General features: G+C 37.2%; 1 protein-coding gene across 8 annotated transcripts in view; it reads right to left on the minus strand.

Moving 5' to 3' along the window:
- Positions 1-2,007: 2,007 nt before the first annotated feature.
- Positions 2,008-26,617, minus strand: part of LOC136853650 (leucine-rich melanocyte differentiation-associated protein-like) — a 40,632-nt gene continuing 16,022 nt past the window's right edge. For 2 of the 8 annotated variants that reach the window (XM_067129544.1, XM_067129545.1), the window contains exons 2-8: positions 24,417-25,340; positions 12,308-12,408; positions 11,341-11,467; positions 10,638-10,777; positions 7,720-7,861; positions 4,746-4,902; positions 2,008-3,894 (exon numbers count right to left, since the gene is read on the minus strand). In XM_067129544.1, the coding sequence (XP_066985645.1) occupies positions 3,815-3,894; positions 4,746-4,902; positions 7,720-7,861; positions 10,638-10,777; positions 11,341-11,467; positions 12,308-12,408; positions 24,417-24,701 (1,032 nt within the window). In that variant the 5' untranslated portion in view covers positions 24,702-25,340 and the 3' untranslated portion in view covers positions 2,008-3,814. Of the gene's footprint in view, positions 3,954-4,745; positions 4,903-7,719; positions 7,862-10,637; positions 10,778-11,340; positions 11,468-12,307; positions 12,409-17,779; positions 17,864-19,865; positions 20,062-24,416; positions 25,341-26,617 lie in introns of those variants that run through there. The other 6 variants (XM_067129542.1, XM_067129543.1, XM_067129550.1 and 3 more) reach the window with 6 other exon arrangements.

Below are 26,617 nucleotides of genomic sequence, written 5' to 3' on the forward strand. Positions count from 1 at the left end.
ATCCTTATGCCTCCGTCAGCAATGTGACTCTCTGCGGTTTGGATTCCGATATACTACTTGGAAAAGGGTCAGATCATTAATGAGGTGTATCATGTGTCAAAATTGTCGTTTTGTCATTGACTATTGTAACCTTTCATTTTGTAATGCTAATGCTGGTAGGTTTTTGATTGGAAATTTGTTACTATTTTCATAAAGCTGATTTTGAATTAGGTGCTGAAGCTTGTTAGATTTAATTCAAACCTTTGTTACTCAGAGATGATGTTTTATAGTGGCGCACAATTATTTTCCTATTAAAATTGACTACTCCTGGGTCATCTGGAGACGTCATGGAAACGTTCACAACACCTGGTAACCCATCTTTTGATATAAATTTTCATTGTACACTTAGTTTTATTAAAGTAGCCATGACCAAATTTTTACAACAAAAAGATACTTTTCGCGGCATCTCATAAAAAAGACAAGTGAATATCAGTTTTAAGTGCAAGTTAAATTATAACTATTCTTCTGTTGACAACAATGCCTCCGAAGGTCATCATCACAGTTCCTTTCTGTAGTGTTTGTTTATATATGTGTGGTTGAATTGTATACTGTGTTTTGTCTTTAAAATTACTCATTATGCTTATCTTCAAGCAAAATATTCATGGAACACCAGAAATATTGCTTTTGCTTGTTCTGAAGAAGACGGTTTTGAATAATGGTGATATTAAACGACCTTTTAACAATGGCCTTTCACACCAAGAGCAGGGTATAGGTCTAGGCCTAACCTTCAAAAAGTATTACCCACAAAGTTACAAAGCTGGTAAGTGTTATATTTGCTCGCAAATTCTTATGTATAATACACTTGCATGCATATTCTTATGTGCATTGCCTTGTGTCTGTTAGCTACCCATATGTATTACAGAGTAGCAGAAAAATTTTACGTTTCATGGCAAATTGCTCAAGTTGGCTTTGAAAATTTCTTAACGTTTACCTGATGGGCCCTTTCAAATGATTTTGACACGTTTCCGTTGGAAATGCCCAATTAAGTCAGTCATACCCCTTCCGATAACCAATACCTTGAGGTATCCCCCAAATGGAAAGTGATTTTTGCTGGGCAAAACGTATGAATGAAATGTGGGTAACAAAGGGACACATCCTAACCTGATCTAAGGTGCCTGATACGACCTGGGCTACGGGGAACATTTGGCCTCCAGAACCCGCCCTTTAACCTTTGGCATTAACTGCTGTTAAAATTATGTCATTGTTACCCACGAGGATACATCCTTACGTGGTTTTCCTCAACATACCGTAGGCTAACCTAGGATGCCAGGTTCTACCTGACTGAGGATTTGAGGGGCTTTGCCCCCCTTTGAACCTATGTAGCCTCGTTACCTAGAGGATAGAGGGTCAGTAAGTTCATTAGCCTTCTCGTATCAGTCCTGTATGGCATATAGGCCTAGGCAGACATGTAAATGACCATCCATGTAAACTTAGTCTGAACGATGAACCCCAATTCATAGCCTGATAGCAGAGGTCTATATGATCCCATATTAACCATTTCATGGTGTAAAAGTTTCAAGTTACTTTAAATTTTACACTCCAGAGCTTAGTGTTAATCTTTAGCACTATTGTTTGACTGATTCGTTGTGCATAATTTATAAGAATTTTCATAACTATAATCATTCTTTATGTTGAGATCATCCCAAACTTTACAGCTTACTATGTAACACTGTATATACCTTGCCTTGCCTTTTCTTTTGTGAGGTTCAAAACTGCAAAGTTTTCTAGAAGGTGCATTACAGTAAGTACTGGATACAATAATATCACCATGAGATGTGGACTGAAGTCAAGGGTCTTCTATTAAGTTTGCTTTACTCAGTAACCTTTATTGAACTGGGAATGTCTTTATACAATGCAATGCATTTATTTTGGTAGTGTCTAAGTATATATTAAAATGGAAATAAACACTAAAATAGAAATGAATTGTTTTATTATGTGTTTTGGATTGTTTAGGAAAGAAAAACTATATTTTTGACTATATATTTATTATTAAAGACAAAGAAAAACAATTTTCATGAGAAAGTGAAATTGTTGATGAAATTATGATGTGTGTTTTTATCAGTTTAACCAGTTAAACTTTGCTACTAAGCTCCAGCCCTGAAGGTGATTATGGATATGTAAATTAAGTGATGAGCTTTTGATTGTTAAACCTTACTAGGGGTCGATAAAATAATAATACTCTGGAAGATGGTGGAGCTTAGTAGTCAAGGCAAACTGATTTTAACACATGGTTTTATTGCATGACATGAAACGACTTGTGAATGATTCAAGTAAACTCTCAAACACAAAGGATAAAAAGCTCATATTGAGGATTTGGGTGGGTGGTAGGTACTAATCATTCTCTACAGGGGAAAGAGCTATGTAAGACTAACTTAAAGAGGAGCCTTCAGAGTAATGGCCAACACTAATGCACGTCGATCTCTTTGTGAAGTGGATTGAATATTAGATCTTTTCTCTCTCTCTCTCTCTTCTCTTGCATGTCACTTCACGGTTTCCTTAAGGCTCGAGGAAATGCCAAAGAAAAGCTTCGAAGCAAAAATGCACAGCAGGCAGCAAAATATGCAACTAAGATGCAAAAATTTTTCATTCATGTTTTTGTACACTGGGTTTGGTCATTTGTTTGAGCTCTCGGTTCAGATTTGAGAATAGTTTCAGAACTGTTGTGACTTTGGCTTCAGTAGGTTTGGTAAACAGGTAGTGGTACGTGGTTACTGCACTGATCTAGATATATGGTTGTGATGGTCAGGAATTATATAACTAGATGTCTAATGATTGCATTCTTGGCTTACAGAACTACAAGAAAACACCAACATACTGTTTGTTTGAAAATTCAAGTGACTTGCGTTCATCATTTGAACTTTATTTTTAAATATATTAATCCAGGCCTATGCCAGTTTTTTCACAAATGCTTGTTTTATGATTGGTAGCCAAATGCAAGGCCTTGCTTATTGCTACAGCCATTTTCTGAAGTCTGTATGTGTCTACAGCTGTAATTTAAACAAGGACTTGTTGATGCAAATGCCAAGAATACATGGGTCAGTTATTACTGAAGGTTGTACAGTGCCATAGCTATTTACGTAGGAGTTATGCAAGAATTTTTCTAGTATTTTCTGCCTGAGGATGAAACATCCGTCAGTACCTGCATATTTTCATGAGGATTCTTATTCACTTTTAGTCAAGGAAGCAACACTTCATGACACTCTCTTTTCCAAAGTATTCTTCTACTGGTTTTCAGTTTTAGGTAAAATAGATTATTCTTTCCAGGTCTAAAATGTTCCAGAAGAAATTCAACCTTAGGGTCATTCTTATCAAGGCTTGGAATATTCGAGGAAACTTTAACAAATAGTAGTAGGCCCCTAGGAGCTCTACAGTGTTCCAGGTATATAGACTTGGAATGAACTCCTTTCAGTCTTGGAATGTTCCAGGAAGCTTCATTAGGAAAGCAATTATTATCTTCTTTTAGATATTCTAGTACTGCCTTTAGAAAACAGCTGTCAATTAATACTCTCTATTGTATGAAAAGGTTTCTTTGAAGACCTTCAGTGTATTCCAGTTGCTAGCAGCTCTGGAATGTTTTCAGTAAATTTATTGTTTTGTGGTACTGTTTGTAAGTAGTCTCATTTCCAGACCTGGAAAACGAATTAGCCTAATTTCTGTCCAGTCCTGGAATGTTTTAATGAAGTGCCAACTTCTTTGTTCTGAAATATCAGATGCTGAGGATCTTGAAGGATTTCTTTTTCGGATAAGATGGCAGGGGACAATTATCCTACGTTCTTCAGAGGTGTTCGTTCCTGATAAACCGATTTCCTTCGGAATGCTTTCCTATGTAGCGATAGCGACGAACTCCGTACGCACCTGCAAAAGCACAAAATGAAGAAGAAGAAGAAGCCTGTGTGTGATCTGTTACCGCTTGCCTGAAAGAAGCACATCAAAAGCGTGTTTAGTTATTTTTGATGAAGGGCTATGACGGTTTCTTAAACTTAGTAGCCTAGGCCTATATAAACTAGTTAATTGTACGTGAGGTCATTTTTGATGCGTTGGCTAACTTATTCCAAGATTTTAGTAATACGTATTCAGTTTGCCCTAGTTTTAACGCTTGATTTTGACATTAAATGTGCAATGGAAAAAGTATTGTATTTTGGAGATGACGCATTAGACTACTAACTTCTAGTTGTTAGGGAAAATAGAGAACAGGTATTGCAAGCAATTACAAACAAGAATTAATTTATATTAGCATTATAGCATATAGCATGATTTTATTGAATGGGGAAATTCATTCTAATAGCCTTGGTTTTTCCTTTTAATATACCCTTTTGAAGATATGAGTAATACAGCACTGACTTATCACATGTACCAGAACCTCCCAGAGACCTTTCAACTTAGTGATTTCTTCATATTTCTTCATAGTTTTGCAATACGCTTCAGACTGAAAGCAGTAAATCCAAAATGGGAAATAAATATAAATCCCTTGCCTTTCCAGGAACTAGCAACTGACTATGAAGACATCGGTAGTTTAATAGGTCATTGGTAGGCTTAAATAAATATCAAAGGAAAATATTAAGTAAGGCTGTCATGCACCACAGCTCATAGTATGGGTATTAGTAATGCTGTATGTTGGTTGAACCCATACAGGATTTATCCTAATTGGTCGATATGTACCTAGTGTGTCCTCTAATCTCTGTTATGAAGCACCCCATTGTGTTTACCTGTGTGCTTTTGTGCAGGGTCTGTCGAATTCTCTTTGTTGCCTGCCGTGCCGTTCTGGGCTTGCTTCTTGTTGCCCTCGGGTGCCTTTGTTGTGGCGTTCGTCTCCTGCGGGGGGCTGACTGTGTTGGTCCCGTTCTGGTGTTCAATACCCGTCTTCTGGAAATTCGACAGACGAATTTAGGGTTGGGTTGGCAGTGATGAAAACGGTGGTTGAAGGGATTTGTGGGTGGTGTGATATTTATTTGTACAAAGTTTGAAGGCTTGGGAATTTCTGATTTAATTTTGCGTACCGTAGCATATTGTTAGGATAGTTAAATTTATTTATCTGTTTGGAAGGATGTTAAATTTGTTTTTACCTGCCAAAAAGGTTTGAAAGCTTGGGAATTTCTTATTGAATTTTGCGTAGCAAATTTGAAGGTTAGTTAGCGTGTGTATTTAACTGCCAGATTCATTAACATTCATATATATCACGTGAGAAAGTGATTGACAATGATAAATTATTCATGTATTATAAGGGCTGAGCCCCTTTCACTATATAAATGCCACGAGATCTCTTGTCATCACTTTTGTATGAATATAATGTTTATTAAACTTGAAAAACTATTCTATCTTTATTTCAGTACTGTACTTAAGGCTCATTTGCATATCCAGAGGTGTCACTTGAGCTCATATACTTTCTTTATTTATTTAATATACCAGTGAACGTTGTTTTTATGATAGCAATATTTTTTGTCAAGTTAAATGCATATTACGCTTCATATTATATATATAATGTTCGGGCGTCCATTGCATTTGTTGAGACGAGTCACAATCAACCTTCCTTCGAGAGAGGAGATATACAGCACCCTGCTCTGTTCCTTGACTTCATTCATTTTTTTAAACTGAGGAGTCGATACCAATGAGAATTTTCCCTGTGGCTTCCTCCTCCTCCTCCTCCTCCTCCTCCTCCTCCTCCTCCTCCTCCTCCTCCTCCTCCTCCTCCCCTCCTCCTCCTCCTCCTCCTCCAGTCATTTTTTACTTTGTATTTTTCCCCAGAGTAAGAAGGGGCCACGAAAGAAGCAAAAGTTGTTGAATTTTTTTCTTTGACTTCTGGGTCTTCCTTCACCTCTGCTTTAAAGCTTTAACGCGCGTCAGGTTACGTCGCTTGCATACTTCCTTTGTGTGCTTGCACATGTTCCTTTATTCTTTCCTGTTGATAAGTAAGATGTTTTGTTTCATTGCGGGGATGAAGTGCTTGATTTAAGATACAGTAAAAATAGCAGAAGGTACATTCAACACCACAGAAAGTTCTGCAATTAGATCCTCAGGAGTTCAAGCGAAGATGCAATGCATTAATACCCCAAAACAATTCACCTTGTATTTTACTAATTTATTTATATTATTTTACTCATTTATTTATATTTTTATTGATTCATTTATTAATTTATCTTATTTTTTCTAATAACTGATCTCTTCTTTCTCTATTTCCTATTATCATGTGTAACTTCTTTCAGATGAGCACATATTCCTTGGAAGCTTAAATTTCAAAGTCAGTGTACCCTGTGGGATTGTTCCATATGAATAGGGGTTTATCTTCTGAATAATAATAATAATAATAATAATAATAATAATAATAATAATAATAATAATAATAATAAAATGCATAAAAGAGTGACAATGATGCATCGATTAGATAGGGCAGTAGCATGATGCCCCTTGAGTAACTGAGGGTACAATGAAACAGACTTATCGGGAATGAACTTAGTGAAAGTAACTGGGGTATTAATGAAAATCCATTGCAAGAAATACTCCATACAGTGTTCCTGCTTGGGTCATTGCACGCAACTTGTATAAAGTCATAAAAAAGAACCTCATGTTTAATAAGCCGTATAGTCTATTAGTCACAGGTCAGTGTAGAACCTTATCGTCAGTAGAGTTTGTCATGCCTGAATATCTGTCACCAGCCACATATTTGTCATAGGTCAATTGGGAGTGTCTTATGACGTGTGTTTGTTTTGCCTTCTTGGAAAACGTCTGCCGTAAAGCATGTTTGTCATAACGTCTGCCGTAAAACATGTTCGTCATAACTTGACCCAACTTTTGTCGCGAGCACACACATTTGTCATAGATCAATAGGGCGTTTCTGTCTTATGCCGTGTCGTTGTTTTGCCTGAATTAAAAACGTCTGCTGTGTAAACTATATCTTTGTCAAATAACTTATATGTAAAACGCCTGCCCTCAGTCAATATTTGTCATACCTTTCTGCTTTGTTTTTAAGATTTTAATACTCATCGTGAGTTGTCATTTGGAGGAAGTGATGAATGTTGTTCTAATGCAACTGATAAATTATGCAACAATACAGACGAATCTTTGTCCGAAGTCAGTATTTGTCATAGGTTTCTGCCGATGCTATTTGTAAGATATCTGACACAAATCGTGAGTCGTCATATGAAGACAAATCGTGAGTTGCAATATGAAGAAAAGGATGATGTCTTCTTGCAACGCCAATTTCTCAACAGTATAGGCCTAAATATATAATTTGGAACTCATTCTTAAGTCAGTTATTTGTCATAAGTTCTTCCCAATATTATTTTAAGATATCTGACACAAATCGTGAGTTGTCATGTGAAGGAAACGATAAGTGCCTTCACAATGCAACTTTGAATTGACAACATTATAAATGTATAATTAGTATAAATCCTGTCCTTAGTCAGTTGTTTGTCATAGGTTTCTTCCAATACAATTTGAAAGCTATTGGTCATAAATTGGGAGTTTTTATACGAAGGAAATGATAAATGTTAGAATAATGCAACTTATTACAACAATGTGTAATTTAGAACGTCAGTCCCAAGTCAGTATTTGTCATAGGTTTCTGCCAATGCTATTTGTACGATATCTGAAACAAATCTTGAGTTGTCATATCAAGGAAATGGTTAGTGCTGTCTTCGTGCAAATCATGAGTTTTACACCAATACGAATTACTCCTATTCTTACTGTGTTTGGTACGGTCGTGATAGCAGGGGGCTTCACAGTCTTCATGAGAGCTCCTCTCTTTCGGGCTTCCCTCAACTCCGTCTTCCTGACGGCCGTCGAATCGAGGAACCGCAGGCCGTGCAGACGATGGAGCACGTATAATCTGAAAGAAGCGAAGGATGCTGTAAAGGCTTCATTTTCGTAGTAGGACGAAAAGAAGTAACGTTACATAGTAGGACGGAAAGAAGTAACAGCGTTTGGTTACCTCCTAAGAGTAGCTTCCACTCTCTCTCTCTCTCTCTCCCTCTCTGTCAGAAGGACTTTGAAGAATCGGAAGTTGCAGAACAGTTAGAATTTGTACTTTCGAACGCCGTTGAAAGGCGCAGTAGTTCAACAATCTCTGTTGACGTTTCTATAGAGAGAGAGAGAGAGAGAGAGAGAGAGAGATAGAGAGAGAGAGAGAGAGAGAGAGAGCTACTCATAGAGTAGGAAGTCCTAGAAATTTCTTCCCAAGAAATCCAATTAGCCCATTGCGGTCACAAGATGGGCAGCCGCAGTAACAGAAGATGTAAACAAAACTTGGAGAGGAGGGACTTAGTAGGGGATAGGCAGCGTTGCCATATCCCCGAAGCCGAGATAGATGGCCTATAAGCCCCCTGGTGGCGCGCGTACTAACTTAAATGTTGACATTTAGATATGGCACGCAGTAAAAACCTGCTGGTTTCTCTTCACGTTTTCTGTACCTCAGACTTTCTCTAGGTTTTTGTTTACTTACAGTTGAAAGAAGATTCCTACTGTGGCAACTTGCTGTTTACCAAATTCCCTACGATACAAATAAGTAAAGACTTAAGACTCCAACCTTTTATCATTTTAATTCATTTTTGGAAATTTGTATGGCGAGAGAATATAAGCGCATGACAACCTTTAGGTAACAGAACTACGTGGGACAGGGCCTGTTTTGGGGGGAGGGGAGAGGTATGGAGATCATATGTCATTACCCTTAGAAAAAGAAGATTTGTTTTGTTGTGTCTCTTGTGTTTGAGAGAGAGAGAGAGAGAGAGAGAGAGAGAGAGAGGTTATTCCTATTTGTGATTAAGCTGGCGTTATGCCAGCACGGGCTCTTGCTCTTGGAGCTGCCCTAATTCTTTTAATGATATGAAAGTAGATGGTAAGGAAAAGAGAGAGAGAGAGAGAGAGAGGCAGCATGAATTACTTTAAATGTTTAGTAAAAGTTATTTTTTTATATCTACAGGAAGTATTTGACTCTTGCAAAGATAATAATGAACGATAATTGGATACCCCCTGAATTATGGTTGTAAAATTTATGATGTCATGTGATGTCATGTTTTGAGGCATTATTTTAGATAAATAAGCAATTAAGAGCAGATGCCTTACCTAGAAAATTAGACTGGAACGACACGAGAGCTCTAAATAGTAAGATAAACTAAGTAATCACAGAGAGTTGGAGACGAGACCTTTACAGCTACGTGAGTACTGTCAGGTAGGCTACTTCAAGAAATGAGATATTTAACCTTTCCACAAAACAACATGCCGTTTCATTGCACAAAGCAGCATGCCGTTTCATTCCACAAAACAATGCCGTTTCATTCCACAAAACAGTATGCCGTTTCATTCCACAAAACAACATGCCGTTTCATTCCACAAAGCAGCATGTCGTTTCATTTTACAAAACAGCATGCCGTTGCGTTCCACAAAGCAACATGCCGTTTCATTCCACAAAACAGCATGCCGTTTCATTCCACAAAACAGCATGCCGTTTCATTCCACAATACAGCATGCCATTTCATTTCACAAAACAACATGCCGTTTCATTCCACAAAACAACATGCCGTTTCATTTCACAAAACAGCATGCCGTTTCATTCCACAAAACAGCATGCCGTTTCATGTCACAAAACAACATGCCATTTCATTCCACAAAACAACATGCCGTTTCATTCCACAAAACAGCATGCCGTTTCATTCCACAAAACATGCCGTTTAATTCATAAAACAGTATGCCGTTTCATTTCACTGATCATATTGCAAGCTGGTTACGTCACAGACAACTTAAGAAATTTACGTAATGGCAAATCTCCGACTTTAGTGGTCTCCTAGCAGAGGGAGTCAGGTCTCCCCTCCCCCCCCCCTGTGTGATTTGCGAGCATTATCATTATCTTAAAAGGATTTATCGTCTGCTAGACCAATATCCTTGTGAATCGTTGAAGTGAGAAAATTCTACTTCCTTATATTTTGTGTATATATTACTGATTCATCACCCAGCAAGTTTTTTTTTTTTTTTTGTTAATCTCACCTGACAAAGACAAGGTGGAGGTGGCAGTCTTTTATTGCCGTATTATATGAATGCCTACACGTGTGGGTTGGAATTTAAACGAATGTCACTCCCTGTTGGTTACCAAAATCAGTGGAATAACTCTGCTTTGCCGATGAAGTTGTTTCAATCTCTCCCTCAGTGCAATGGTTGCAGCTTATAAACACGTAAAAAAATACGCCGAAGTTTCTTCGGCGCAATCGAGTTTTCTTCACAACGTATAATGCTGTATGAGCCGCGGCCCGTGAAACTTTCAGCCACGGTCAGGTGGTGGCCTGTCCTATAGCGTTGTCAGACGCACGATTATAGCTAACTTTAACCTTTAAATAAAATCAAAACTACTTAGGCTAGAGCGCTGCAATTTGGTATGTTTGATGATTGGAAGGTGGATGATAACATAGCAATTTGCAGCCCTCTGGCCTCAGTGGTTTTTAAGGTCTGAGGGCGGACAGAAAAAAGTGCGAACAGAAAAAGTGCGGCCGGACAGACAAAGCCGGCACAATAGTTTACTTTTACAGAAAACTAAAACCTGGCTTACTCCTGTATCCTACGTAAAATTCACAGTACTGAGGTTTTGCCTGTAACCGATGCCAATCCGGTATCCTTACCTGTATCTTCTGTAATCTTTTTCATCTTTGTCCAAAGAAGAGAGTTGGTTTGGACAGGCTTCATTGCCTAGCAGACTGAGGTACCGTAACTGGGGGAACTTTTCGCTGACTTGGTCCAAGAACTTCTCTAAATTGGCGACCTGCAGAGAGACAAGAACGGAGTTGAGGGGTTTAAGTGTTCTTACAAGGAAATTCAAAGAAATTATTTTTTTTTATTTTGGATTAAGAAGAACGAATAAATTATGTTTTTATTAATTTTGTGATATCAAATGAAAACTTGGGTAATTTTGTTGAGGTATTTAATTCCTTTTAACAGAGAACACGCTTTATACTATGGAATTTTTTGATGAGATGATCTAGAGCCGCGTTTTTCAAACTGTGGGTCCCGACCCTTCATCGGGTCCCGAGATAAATAAAATGGGTCGCGACAAAAAGGAAGGAAAAAAAAAGAAAAACGACAATGGGTACAAAGTGCAGAATATAAAAGGAGGTAGCCTAAATGTCGAGATGAATAGTTTACACAACAAATGTGGGATAAGGAGAATTAGAAGGATGAGAAATACACACACACAATCTCACACATATATATGCACAAGTTTACGTCCAAACAAATATATGTATAGTACTTTCTATAATGAAAACTCTGTAAATTTCCTTCGCTACTACGTGATAACTCTCCGGACGCTTAGTATCCTTTCCTCACCTTATTCTTATTGAGAGAAAGCGTGTGGAGGGTTTCCAGTCTCGGAAGTGTGACGCTGTCGTCTATGAAATTGTTGTCCAGGATCAGTTCCTCCAGGTGAGGAAACTTCTCGAGCCCTTCTAGTGACCTGATGTCAAAGAGAGAGAGAATGGGGGTCAAAGTCTTTTGGATGGCTACAGGTTACATATAAGAATGTTCAATTTTGATCTGTTCAGAATGGTAAGAGTTAAGGATATCTTAGTTAACCCCACTGTTTGATTAAAGAAAAAAGAAAAAGGTTTATAATTTCTTTACGTATAATTATGATCAAAACATGTAGACCAAAAAGGGGACTGGAATTTCTTTACGTGTCAGATTTTATGACCAAAATATGTAGAGCCTCCCAAAGGTATCAAAGGTCCCCCATATAGGTTAATTCACGTCAACACGCGACTTGGATATATCAACCAAAGCTGCTTATTGAGAAGGCCTGTTTTGTATCTGCATTGAAAGTTGATTATGCAGTTAATGTGTTTCCGTGGTTTCGTTCATTTAATAGCTGTATTTAACTTCTATTATATTAAAAATTATTGGTAATCATGATAACTGAGATCAGTGGTTTGCGATGAGACTGGAATACAAGAGGCTTAATAGCTCACATTATTATTATTATTATTATTATTATTGTACATATATATAAAGATAAATCTGTACAGTCCTGTAATTTTCCTCTGTGACCTCGAATTATCTTGAAAAATCGAAGAGAAAGATTTGAGGCATTTTTGCAATACTCTCGGGTCTTTTCGTGAACTAACTCTTGCTGCATCTCTTGAAGTGGTCTGTTCGGGAAAGTACTCACCGTACAAAAAAAAAAAAAAAAAAAAATCAAAAGTTTAGTGTTCACCAAAAAAAAAAAAAACCTTTTGGAAAATTGTAGCATGTGGTAAACGTTAAGATAAACACGAGAGAGGAACTTATAGGGACTTACTTAATAGCATTGTAGGAGAGGTCTAGTCTCTTTGTTTGGAGTCCATACGTAGCTCCCAGTATGCTTGGAATGCGTTGGCAATCTTGTCCTACGAAACATAACTGAAACGAAAGGAAAAAAATAAATGTCAGTTTTGTACCTCTTCCAGTTGATGCAAATAAATTGGAATTTTATAATTCAGGCAAATGGGCTATCAAGATCAAAGTTTTATATGACAAAAATAACCAATTACTTTACTACATTATTTTTTCAATACAAATTTGTTATTTTACGCTTTTGCAGAGCTGTGCGTGATTTTACCGCTGTTCTGGTATAAGGATTCTCTTATGAGGTAAGTTTTTTGCTTTACATTTTTGTTATTTATTAATATTATATCTCAGGGTCGTTTCTAATCTTCACTTTACAGTCAAGTCCTAACCTCTTCCGTTTCCCAGAGTGGAAAAGTATGATATTGCTTTACCAAAACGTCAACATTCCCTCGGAGGTTGGGAAAGGGACGATGTATTTTTACTTCAGTGGAAACTTGAAAGGTTAAATGGCAGCTCGTATGTACTTTTTTATCTTTTAGCTGAGTTTTGTCATTAAGAATTGATCTGGAATACATTATTTTTATGCCATTGAGGAAACGCGTATAAGCCTTCTAGATTATGATAAAATTATTGAGTGTAGTGTTTTGAAGCCTTTTGTTTTTTGCTCGTTATTTTTGTTTTGTATAAAGACAAAGCACACTCGACGTTTTCTTGTTAGTTTTTCTGAGAATTTTTGTCATTATTATCCTAGAATTGATCTGGCATCGACATAAATCCATTAGTAGATGAAAGTAGCTGTTATTGCTAGAGATTCAGGAGAGAGAAATAACCATTTATTGTTTAGGCATTACCAGATATCGTATAGGATTTAACAGGCATTTATAAAAATTACACATTGCATTTTGATTGTTAACCGCCTACCGAGATCAAGAAAGTAGCCTTGTTAAGTTTACCGCTGGAATTTTTGAGGAATCAAAGAGGTTTTTTTGACCCGCTATCTCGTGCGGTGGATTTGCACCGACCGTCGCAACCAGCCATGGGCGGAAGGGAGGCTTCTCATTACTTCATTAGGATATCAGTTAACCAAATACTTGGAGAACCACAGCGAAAAAAGGTCGAGACGACATCGTAACTCATTTTTCCAGACGTGGATCGGGTCGCTATGCCATGATACCGCTGTGGTTTCGAGATCAGATTCGCCTACTGTGTTTGCTAAATTACTACAAAGTCTAGCCTATACTTCGTGCTGCTGGTCGTTGTCTCGACTTGGTCGTTTGGTGGCGTGTGCGTCCACAGCCGTTGGCTTCCACCAGCATACTGAGTGACTGACGTCACGCCATGCACGAGGATAGGGCAACGAGTCTTAAAGAGAAGATGCCAGATTTACCGGATTATCACTTTTTTCCCTTAAACATTTGAATGGGGTGAAGGTAATGTGGCAAGTGCTAATCGTCATGTGATACAGCCGTTTGTAGCTGGAGTTGAGGTGCCTGCGAACTTCCCATGAACTGGGAGTTCGAGCGGTTCGAACTGTTTTTTTTTTGTTTTTTTTTTGTTAACTTTCTAAGTAAATATGATACTGTGTATATATGTGTATGAATATATACAGTATATATATATGTATATATATTTATACATACATGTATATATGCAGTAATATACACATATATATGTATGCATGTATATATATATATTTAATGTACATATATACTAAAAACCCATATATACATATATATATATATATATATATATATATATATATATATATATATATATATATATATCAAGATTATCTAAACGTTGGAAAATTCCCCATATTAAAGAACACCTATTCAGTAGTTAAAATTTATTAAAAAATTAAGAAGTAGAAATTCCTTCCTCCCCATCCCCCTTCCCAGTACAATGACGCAAACATTCTCTCTCTCTCTCTCTCTCTCTCTCTCTCTCTCTCTCTCTCTCTCTGTAAAACCTCCCCCCTCTCCCCCCTCCACTTAAAAACACATTGACTCCCTCGCTGACGAAAATGGGAGGGGCTCCAGGGCTTGACGTCACCGATGCCGGTATTTTGAGTCACCTAACCTCACCTGATCCCTTGGAAGGCGGGGTATACGAGGTGAAGGGAAGGTGAATAATCTCCCTCTCTATGGCTTCCGGTACGGCGTCTCAAGATTGTTGACCGGTAGTTTCCTGGTGCTGCTCTTTTTTTTTTTTTTTTCTTAAGAAATACTTCCGTTTAATTTTTATCACTGTTTGATTATTTAATTTTTCATATTTATATTTTGTTGTGATGTTGTAGGTGAGTTGTTGGTAGCTTTTTTTTTATAAAAGTTCATTTCGTAACTTAATAGGCTATCAGTTGTTAATTATTGATTTATTTTTTACACTGGAATTGATGTCATGCATCCTATGACAAAAGAATATAGGATTTAATGAAATGTTTTACAAACCGTATTATTTACCATTTTTTCTTGGAGTATTTTCCTTATGTCTTTGTTTATATATGTATATATATATATATATATATATATATATATATATATTTATATATATATATATATATATATATATATATATATATAAATATTCCTTGATGTCTTTGTTTTATACTGGTTTGTCTTACTACGCCTTCAGCAAAGGCATATTCATTCGAAAAAGGATTTGAACATCTGACTAGCGTCCATACGCCGTAAAAAAAAAAAAAGGTTGGCAGTTACATTTGCAACAAGCCTAGGGGATCAGGCACGAGGGACAATGCATAACAACACGCCCTTGAGAGCCACCAGAGTGGCTATGCCCCAGGTCACCTGGACACCTGATCAGCTAAGTTAGGCAACGGTGGGTCTGGCCAGTTCTTGGATGGTTAACCGCAGAGAAATGCCGGATGCCATCTGGGCATAATGCCCGCGATGGGACGATGTTTTGGATATATATATATATATATATATATATATATATATATATATATATATATATATATATATATATATATATATATATATATATATATATATATATATATATTATATATATATATATATATATATATATATATATATATATATATATATATATATATATATATATATATATATATTGTTTGAGGGCTCTGTTCTGGTTGAATTAGATATAAGTATTAAGTAAAATTATAATCAAAGTACCACTTATGAATTAGATGTAATGGGAGTTTTTGGTATGCTTTAGGACCACCTGATTTGCTAGCAGAGACTACTTATTAGTACAGGTAAGGAGTACTAATATATATAAGTTTGAAAATATTTTTTATATTAGAAGAAAAATTGATATGAGTAAATTCAATAGCTGAATTAACTAAAAACAAAAAAATCATATGAATAAACTCAGTAGCTGAACTAACTAAAAAAAAAAAAAATCCATATGAGTAAATTCAATGGTTGAATTACCTAAAAAAAAAAAATTTAGAAAAAATTCATATGAGTAAACTCAATAGCTGAATTAACTAAAAACACAAAATAAAAAAAATTTCATACGAGTAAATTCAATAGCTGAATTAAATAAGAATAAATATAAAAAAATTCATATGAGTAACTTCAATAGCTGAATTAACTAAAAAATACAAAATTTTGAAAAAATCATATAAGTAAACTCAATAACTGAATTAACAAAAAAAAAAAAGTATAAAAATCAGTAAATCGTAAAAGTAAGGATCACGAATATTTGAAGTGTGAAGATATTTTAGTATATTATCCTTTGAAAAATCCATGTGTTTAAAGTCAATAGCTGAATTAACTAATAAAACAAAATAATACGTAAGCCAATGAAAATTGGTAACAGATTGAATACGCTGGTAAAAACAGAATAATGTTATATTATATAGCAATAATAAACAGGACAAAAACAAAATAGAATTGATAATGTAATTATATAACCATGCAGAAACAAATTGTTAAAATGTATTGGCAGGAAAAATAATTAAACTTAGTGAATTAGTATATGGAAATAAAATTAACGTGTTTTAAGCAAAACGACGTGACTTAAAAAGTTAAAACAATTAGATTATAATGTTATCAAATTACCCTGAAAATTATTAAACAAATAGATAAATATATAAATAGAAAGACGAAAACAAAGTTAGGAGACAAAGCAAAGTCTAGGGGCCTTTGAAACGTATACGCCTCGTCTTTTGGGTTGAATTCTAAAGGGCTGAAGGGAGCTCATGTAACGTGTAACCCAAGCCAGGGTTTAAAGCTTTCTGGAACGTAGTTCTTTGAATTTTTTTTTTTTGTGGTTTGTTTATTCTATGTTTTGTTTGTTTGCATTGCAAAGGGATGGTTTAAATGAGTGATTGTTTAAAGGTGAAGGTATCAGGAACGGCATAACATTAAGTAAAATGCCAGACATAGTTTGTGGTATAATTTTGACTGAGGGAGATAAACAGATGACAGGAGATTTGATAGGGGAAGAGCAGGATGGTGTTAAGAGAAGGAAGAGGGTGAGTGGGTCAGATTTATGTGTGAGAGGCTTGAAAGTAAAGGGCAAAATTATATATTGTTTATATGGTTTTAGAAGAAAGTTTTAAATTGAATTGATTGACATGTAGTTTGAAGTGTGTTGGAGATGTATTATATGGAACAAGGTTTTTAGAGGGATGAAAAGACTGATGGAAATGAAGTTTGTGTTAGAAGACAGAGACAGTAGAGTGACTGGTGTGTTGTAAAAACCGATCTGAGACGAGATGTTTCATGTCTCAGTGGCTGTTTTCATATCTTTATCTTGTACGTATGTATAATTTGCGTGAATATATAAGTAAATGTAATTTTGCTTATATGTTCAAATTATGCATCACATAGTACATACACACATCATGTATCCGTTAATCTTAAGTTAAAAAATAAATCTTTTTATTGTTAAATCGTAGCATTAGTATTGATAATGTTATGTTTCTTAGAGAGCCGTTAGCACTAAACCTTTCTGCCGAGCTTATTAAAGTTTTAGCAAAAACGAAAAAGCCTTGCCTTGGGTCATAACCATTGTATTAATTTTCCAGTTGTCTCATGAGAGCTCTTGCAGCGAAATGTTTCATTTTCTTTCGCAATTAATTGTCTCGCGAAGCCTGCTTTGTAGCTTAATAAAAAAGAATGTACAAAAAAAGCCACCTCTCCATTAAGCAAGAACATGGCACTCTAGATTAGGAAGCTGAACGCCCAGTGAATGGATTCCTATAGAGAGTAGAGCCAGTACAGAAGGTTACAGAGCTGGAGGTACTTACGTCAGAAGAGTTTAGCAAAAAAGAACAGGCAAGTCACAAGACATTCTAGCAAGGCCAGAGGCAAGTCCCCCAGTTCATCTGCTCAAGCAAAGCCACAAGCATACCCTGGGCAAGACAGGTCAAGCAAAAACAGAAGCATCACCAAAAAATCGTTGGTTTTTTTCTACCTGTATGCCATAGACGCGAAACACCACCAACCTGTTTCTGGCCAGTGAGACGCCCGTCTGACGCATAATGCAGGGAATTGCCCAAGTCCATGTCACCGACCACCGTGGCATTACACTAGAGGAGGACAGGGGGGAGGGAGGGATGTTAAAAACATGTCGACAACATGTTGGATACTGTATTTCAGTTGTAGCAACTTACTGCCGACGCTACCTCTCTTTTCCCTTGCTTAGCAAAGTCAACATTGCGGCTACAAATCTGGCATGGCTACGCCTAGTTTTGGTCAGATGATTCTACTTTGATTAGAAAGTTTTACACATTTAATGGAAATCCCTGTAAGAATTGTATTTGATAGCAGTACACTTTTATAACTGTGGATTATTGTGAGTTGCTCCTATATTTATATACAGTACATACATATACATATAAACACACACACACTATATATATATATATAGTATAACATATGTGATTATGGAAAGATCATATATATATATATATATATATATATATATATATATATATATATATATATATATATATATATATATATATATATATATATATATATATATATACATATACATACACATATCATATACAATAAAACAATAATCAGACATAGAAAAAGTGCAATATGTGCACAAACTTTAGCTATGAAAGGGGAGGGAAATTTGGGACCATCTTGACAAAAGGTTATTGATGCTGAATGGTTTCTTTCTTTTACAGGAATAATTTAAAATCGTTTTACATTTACAGTCGGATGATAAGCATTTGTGCCCCGGGGATACTCCTTAAGAAATTAAATAATTAAGAATGTGATTACGTGTTTGTTAATTCCCTTTGTCCTGTATACACACATACATACGTACACACACACATATATATATATATTATATATTATATATATATATATAAATATACATATATATGTGTATATAAATACATAAATATGTATATACACACATATATATTGTAAATGTGTAATACTGAATTCTAATGAAAGACTAAAGGCTGAAACTTAAAAGACGAGTACCTATCTTAGCAAATGGGACATACGAAGAACTGAAAGGGTGAGAAATACGAGGCATGTAGACGAGGCAAAAAGTCAGCTTAGGTCAAAATGATAGGACAGCGTTTTTTTGAAGGTGGTTGAAGCATTCGTAAGACGGGAGGATTATTAGCGCTGGGGTGGTGGGGAGATGACGGATGACGTAGAAGTAGCTAGGTAATTGCTTTTGGCAGAGAGGTAATAGTAGGGAAGAGCGTGTGTTTGTGAGATGGAAGTAAATGGTAAAGTGCGTAGCAATGATACTTCACAAGAGTGAGTCTTCCTCTGGAGCCATCCATCTAAAATGACAGTAAAATTAAAAGCATGAGGCATTACTCCCTGATATTGTGTGCTTCAAGAAGAAGAAGAAGAAGAAGAAGAAGAAAAAACAAGTCACTAGCCCCATACATATATTAATTTCTGAGTTAAAAATGAATCTCGTGCATAAAATTTCCACTGCAGTACCAGTTGCTTATATGTGCACAGGAGACCTGAGTATAGGCCCCAGAGAAAAGACGAATATTGCTTTTATGAGAAGGAACGTTGTAGGAAATTATGAGAGAATTTGAGAGCTGTAGGAGAGGGGGCGGGTTGGGGGAGGAAGCCACTGAACTGAACAGTATTTTAGCACTATTGATACGGAGAACACCATCGTGTCTGTACCCAAGGATGTGCGTTTTGACATGTATGGGTGTCTGTGTAGATCCACACCTGGTCAAATATGGGTGTCTGTGTAGATTCACACCTTGTCAAACGTGCATGATTGATGCTGGATATACATTCTACATATGACTAGCTGGCAACTGTCCTTTCATTATGTTTGTAGTCATAGTTATTTAGTTTTTAAATACAAATACTATTAAAAGCAGTAATGAAGCGACACAAGTATACACTACTACTGCTACTACTACCACTACCACTACATCTGCTGCTTTTGTCGCTACTATAAACACGAACGCTTATAACATTAATTATATCGATTATTATAACATTTTGGTCGTATATACGAATATTGCAATTTAATCACAGTAATTCAGGTTTCAACGCCCGCTGTCAACACAGTCTTACCTGCAAAACTGTATTGCCTTTCACAGGAGACATATTATTGTTGAAATGAAGACTTATTGCCATTCCCTGGTTTTCAAGGTTTGCATTTGTTTCTGAAAGCGCCAGATGATTCTTGTACGTTCGTATACTTTCACAGTTATTATCTTTTAAAAGCGGTATGTTTTCAGAACACTGTCTTTTGGTAAAATGTCTTCAAATGAAACACTTCATGAACCGCAGAGATTCCTTGTCAGAGGGGAGCATTAGTGTTCGAGACGTGTCAGAAACTTCTGCCATTTTAAAGGACGTGATTTGAACGAAAGAGAAATTCTGAAAGAGAGAAGTGGAAGATGCCGACACTCGAGTGTTATGGCACGGCACACTAAGAAGTGTAGTCTACACAAACACCTGCCATGGAAGATTTCACTGCTTGGAAGATGATGAATTAAATAAAAGGCAAATATTCACACTAAAGTAAGAATAGGGAGAGATAGAAGCTGTAGCCTTCCGCTCCGTGACACTGACAGTGGCTTCCCTTTCTGGAGCACCCTTTGAGGGACGCTCTTCTTGTCCTCCCCCCCTCCCCCTCAGGAAGGAGAGCCCCCACAGGCATATCCTCTCCCCCCCCCTCTCCTGGATAACCCATGGTCTTCCCCATGACACCTCGGGTCGTCTTCAATCCCCGCCTTCCCTAACATAGGATTACAAGGCAGCCTAGAGCTTACTCCCTCTCCTCCTCCTCCTCCTCCTCCGAGGAGGAGGAGGAGGAGGAGGAGGAGGAGGAGACTGTCTTAGCCCCCTATTCAGCAAACCGAGGCTTAGCTAGAGCTTCACCGTAAGGATTTCGAGTCTAAAAATAGACTGTAAGCATCAGTGTTAATTGGTGTTTATAATTTGAAGGTTGTCGAAGCAATTCTCAAAGTTATTTAAAAGACTGGCTTAAATTACTTGTGTCTTGCTATTTTATTGTGTGTATGTGTGTGTGTGTTGTGTGTATGTGTGAATAGTATACCTCTTTAGTATAGTCGAAGCAGCATTTTCAAAAATAAACTCGCTGAGCAGAAAGAGGAAATAGGACGTGATGCAAAAGAACTCTTATGAATGGTGATGAAGGTCCCCTGCCAGCGCGACCTCTCCAGGGCTTTGCTAAGAATAGAGGGAAAGACCAGGTTTCAGGCCACTTGAGACAATAACAGTGATGATTATAATCGTGGTAACTTAATTTAAGGTGCAGGTGTTTAGGAAATCCTGGATATTAGGTGCCGAGTGTAATGAACATTAAGTAGGATTGACTGGACAAGCTTATGGTAACATTTTACGTGTATGTTTAGGAAATCCTGAATATTAGATTCTAGGTGTAATGCATATTCAGTAGGATTGATTGGATAAGCTTATTATTAATATAGATGAAGATAAATTTCTATTTTGGGTATATGAACCGCTGACTTGTGATTTAACAGGCCAGCACCCACTCGACCAATACATTATTTATAGGGCAGGCCCATATAGTAAGTATGATTGAGTGGGTAAATAGTGACATGGGCAGCTTGCTGCCGAAATGTGGTAATGTTTCTCATAATAAAAATGTGTTTAAATATCTTTAAATAAAATCATTAGTTATAAAGGCTCGGGAAACTAGGGCCACGAGGAACTTGCTACTGAAGTTTGGTAATGCTTCTCTTAAATAAAAAATGTCTTTAAATAAATATCTTTAAATAAAGTCATCAGTCACAAGGGCAAGGGAGAATTTGGTCAGCTTATTCAACTTGAAGGGTGGTAAATAGATATTCATTCACTGAAATTTGTAAAATGAAACGTTATTTGATGTCGTTCGAATTTATAAGATTAAAAGTCATGAAACAGGACGGTGGGAGGTTGGAGTGGGGGAGAGCTAATACCTAAAATTACCTCCAATAAGTGATAACACGAGATCAGTCATATACAATGCTCAGGATTTATACCTGTTCATTCCGTATTGTGGAGACTAATCCTAACACGAGATCAGTCATATACAATGCTCAGGACTTATACCTGTTCATTCCGTATTGTGGAGACTAATCCTAACACGAGATCAGTCATATACAATGCTCAGGATTTATACTTGTTCATTCCGTATTATAGAGACTAATCTCACGAGATCAGGCCGATGTTAAACCTCAGATGACTTCTGCCTTTTCATTCCGTTGTGCACGCCTAATCTGAAGTTTTAAGTTTATATAAACCTTTAAGATGCTGTTTCCTATGTTCATTTTTTTCTCGCCTGTCTGAAGTTTTAAGTTTATATATATAACGTGTATGTGGGGGGTTTCTATGTTCATTTTTCCCTTTTTGGGGAGGGAAGGGGAGGAGGTGATGTGTGTGTTTGGTTTCTGTGTTCATTTTTCTCTTGGGGGTAAGGGGGAGGGGAGGGCTGGAGGAAGGGGGTAGTAGGCCAGAAGGTGTTACCCTTCTGGTTTTCAACAATTCTGTTGTGGGGTGATGTTGAAAACTGAGTTATTGCTATATTTAAAGCTTACTGTTTGGTCTCTCTCTCTCTCTCTCTCTCTCTCTCTCTCTCTCTCTCTCTCTCTCTCTCTCTCTCTCTCTTTTCCAGCCATCTTCCGTAATCTTCCCAGCTCGGCACCTCCCATGTCTCCTAAACGTCTTAACTCTTACACTTAGGAATTCCGTTCCGATTGATGATAACCTCGTGAACGACAACCTTGCCCTTTGCGATCTTAAGCGTCCTAAAACTCGACGCAACCCTCGTTTTCTTGTTTACTTTTTGTTATTAGAATAAGGCTTAGGCTTAGTACCAGCACGGACCTCGTAGTCGCTTGTTATATTTTTTATATGCTGCCTTGCTCAGCCGCATTCGGCTTCCTGTGATGTACTGAACCACCTGCCGAGGTCTGCAGACCTTGCACCTGCTTCGTGCTGTCATAGAATAAACATCTCTACTAAATCCCCTTCTTATGGTCCTGGAGTGACCATTTCTACTAAATCATCTTCTTAATGTTGTCTCGGAGCGACCAGTTCCTTTCATTTGAGGGGTGCATGTGTGCCGTGTATTATAATGTTCAAACTTTATACTTCCTTAACTTCAAAGTGTCTGGTTTCTGGGTCTCGTAGCTTCTTGCACTTCAAGTTGTTGAGATGTGCTTCCAGTCACCAAACAAATTTTTCTTTGATAAAGAATTAGGCTGTATGCGGATATGGTTAAATCATTCCCCAAAAAAAAAAAAGTAATAAATTATCACTTCGTCACCATGAAGGAACGAGGAACTAGAGTAAATTCAGGCCAAATAATTAGATTTAATTCCCCCTAAACTCCAGAAATAAAATCATCTGAATGGAAAACATTACCCGCATATCAGTTGATGCAGAATCAACATTTTCCTTCAGTAATAAAAACAGAACAAAGTAATGGAATATAATTCTCCCTAAACTCCAGAAATTGAATAATCTGTGAGGAAAACATCAACCACATATCATCTGATGCAGAATCAAGATTTCCATCCACTAATAACAATGACAAGTTTAACAGGTTATGCAGCACATATCGTCTGAATAATGATAATAAAAGTCCACATTTTGCAGGAGTAGCATTGTTGAGGTAAACAGGATCCCGGTGTTCAAGTGTGCACTTTCAAGAACAGGTTTTTTTTATTTCGGTTTTTTTAATTTTTTTTTTTTTTTGTGGTCGTGGTCTACAGCTTTTAGGCTTTAGCTGGTGTACAGTATACATACTTATTCTGGGTCCTTCAAGGAGACAGGGGAAAATAGATTTGGCTAAATTTCACGCAAATACTACTCGTATTTGATTATGGTGAATTTATTTGAATTTGCTTATATTTGTGTTTTCATAGTACTCCATTTGGCCTTGTTCGCCTCACTGTTTGGATGTGTATATATGATATGCTATGCGCAAAATACACCAAGTGTCCTAGTTTCCTTCACTATTTATGTGTGCATGTGTATGTATAACATAATACTCCATGTGGCATTGTTCACATTACTATTTTAATGTGTGCACATATATGTATGCACATAATACTCCGTGGCGTTATTTACTTCACTACATGTGTTCGTAACACAACATATATATGTGTTCATATTACTCCATGTGGCCTTGTTCACTTCACTATATGAATGCATGTATATATAATATTTATGCACATAATACTCCATGTGGCCTTGTTCACTTCACTATATGAATGTATGTATATATAATATTTATGCACATAATACTCCATGTGGCCTTGTTTACATCACCATTTATTGTTTTTAACACAACACGCAGTGAAAAATTCAAAATGGCTGTTGGGTTTTTTTCTACGCCTGACAAATGAAAACGAAATTCCTCCCAAGAATTCCTTGTGATTCCAGCAACATGCAAATCGAAGCAGTATAAGAGTGAGAAAATAGTCAGTAACTTTCGTTAATCGGATTGACAGAATCGTGACACAGAGATACAAATAAGCCTTCGCAGTCACTCGCTACTTAGGAGTGCCACTTTCGTCACTTAAATCACTGGCACCTAAAAGTGACAGGTTGACAGAACTGGCACTGCGTAGGACCTCTTTCCCTTACCTCTAACTTAAGGACTTCATTGTTGGGACTCCTGTAGGTGGTGATGCACAGGTGAGCTGTCATGTTTCTTTCCTCGAGGAGGTCGAAAGTACAGCACTTCCTGAATATCCTGAGGGGCACGCCGCAGGCCGAGCACTCGTAGGGGGTGTAAGAAGCCCCTTCACGCCTGCTGCAGGGCGTAGGGTTGTCCGTGAAGGCGCGAGAGAGGCCTCCGCTGGAGGAGGTGGGCGAATATGCGTTAATGTAACCCAGGTAAAAGGCAGGATACGTCTCCAGACCTAACATGGCAGTGGTGGTCTCCTGCTCCCTACGTCTCTCTCTCCTACTCCTCCTCCCCCTCCTCTACGTCCCCCTTCCTCCTCCTTTCTCAGCCCCTAGACACCCTCTGAGCAGTGTACCTCTCTACGCGCACGCACAGACACACACATACATAGTGTTTCTGTTATCGTGGTGGCGAGACGAAACCTTGGCGTTTGGCGTCTGGAACCCCGTTTTCTATTACACTTTATCGAATGGAATCTCCTCGGGGAAGTGACCCGGACTACTACTTAACTTCGAAAATCCTGAGTTCGCATTTAACCGTTTTCTCGTTTTCCCTGTTTTGATGGGGGGTAACTTAATTAAGGCTTCTTTTTCGTCGTCTTTTTCTTCTTCTTCCCTCCTCCTTCCTCTCTCTCTCCGTAACACGTCACGCCGCCTCACTTCTACGTCTTTGCTAAGATCATCTTAGGCCTCTTCCATTCAAGTTCCGATTGCATAACTTCGCTAGATATTTTATCCCGGCCTGCTGCCTCAGTGGCACAGGAGACGGCAACGCTGCACCGTATTTTTTCTACTTATCTCTCTCTCTCTCTCTCTCTCTCTCTGTCTCTGTCTCTGTCTCTGTCTCTCTCTTTCTCTCTCTGTCTTTTTCACTATCGACGGCTGAAATATCAAACCACAACTTGGATTCTGTTACAAATTCCTATTAAACAAATGCGTGCTTCCCTTCTCTGGGCGTGTAAGAATGTGTGTGTGCGTGTGTGTGTGCTCGCGTGTGTTTGTGCGTGTGTCGTCAACATTCAACATGCGAGATTCATTTCAGATGCATTGCTTTGTTGTTGTTGTTGTAAAGTATAACGTTTATGCGAACATAATTAACTCAGTTACTTTTATATTCACTTCAAGCAAAGTTAAGTCCCTCTATACACAAAAGAACACACGCGCTCAAATAACGTTGTACAGTACATGTCTGTTATTGTATACGCACTACGTACGAGTATATGTAACGGTCCTTGATTGGAGCAAACTCTACTATTTAGAAATCTATGCCAAGAAACGTTTTATGTTGAATGTTTGGGATTCTACCGTCCGTGTCCTTCGGCAAAGGCGATTGGAATAAAGGTTATGGGTCAGTTAGTTTAATAAATACCTAACCTCTTGACGTTAGGCCAACGGCAATCTCATCATTTCATATGGCAACATTGAGGTAACATATTTACGCATTTCTGTTTTTGTTTGACTTTTATCAGGATAGAAACATATTGGTGGATTTCAATGAATTTTTTCTGCGAGGGGTTGGTTGTGATCCAAAAAGGACTTATCTGGATTTTTATCGGATAATTATTTATTTACTGGAACAAAAGTGAATATAGAAAGTAGGAAAGATTCAGGATGGTGTTGAATGTTATAAGATATCTGAGTTTGATGATAAGAGCATATAAGAATAACATTTACATAGCATGTGGATGAGCAAGTTTTAGGAAAAAAATGCTTAGAAGTGATGTGGATGCACTTGGATTATATGTAGAATAAAATATGTAAGTAGCCAGGTAGCAAGGTCAGATTTATAGAATATACAATCTGTTGGCGAAGTGAGTATTTTGAAAGATTCTTTAATGTAGATGATATAAGTGCCATGCTGAAGATAAAAAAAAGATATAAAAAGTTCAGAATAACTATTTGGCAACTATTAATACGCTGGGTTATGGTGATGATGGAATAGTTGAGTAGCTGACTGGGATGTGGAAGGTACGTTTGTGTGAGGGAAAGTTTTCTGAGGACTGGTTGACAGGGATAGGTACCCCTTGTATTTGTTTAAAGGGTTATGTGAGAATGAAAGGCTTACTGGGAAATAATAATAATGAGTATGACCTAGAAGACGCATTAAAATGGTTTTAATATGTTATTGAAATAGTATGATAGATGGCAAAGCTTGGTAG

Source organism: Macrobrachium rosenbergii, chromosome 27 (genome assembly GCF_040412425.1).
Source record: "Macrobrachium rosenbergii isolate ZJJX-2024 chromosome 27, ASM4041242v1, whole genome shotgun sequence".
NCBI lineage: Eukaryota > Metazoa > Arthropoda > Malacostraca > Decapoda > Palaemonidae > Macrobrachium > Macrobrachium rosenbergii.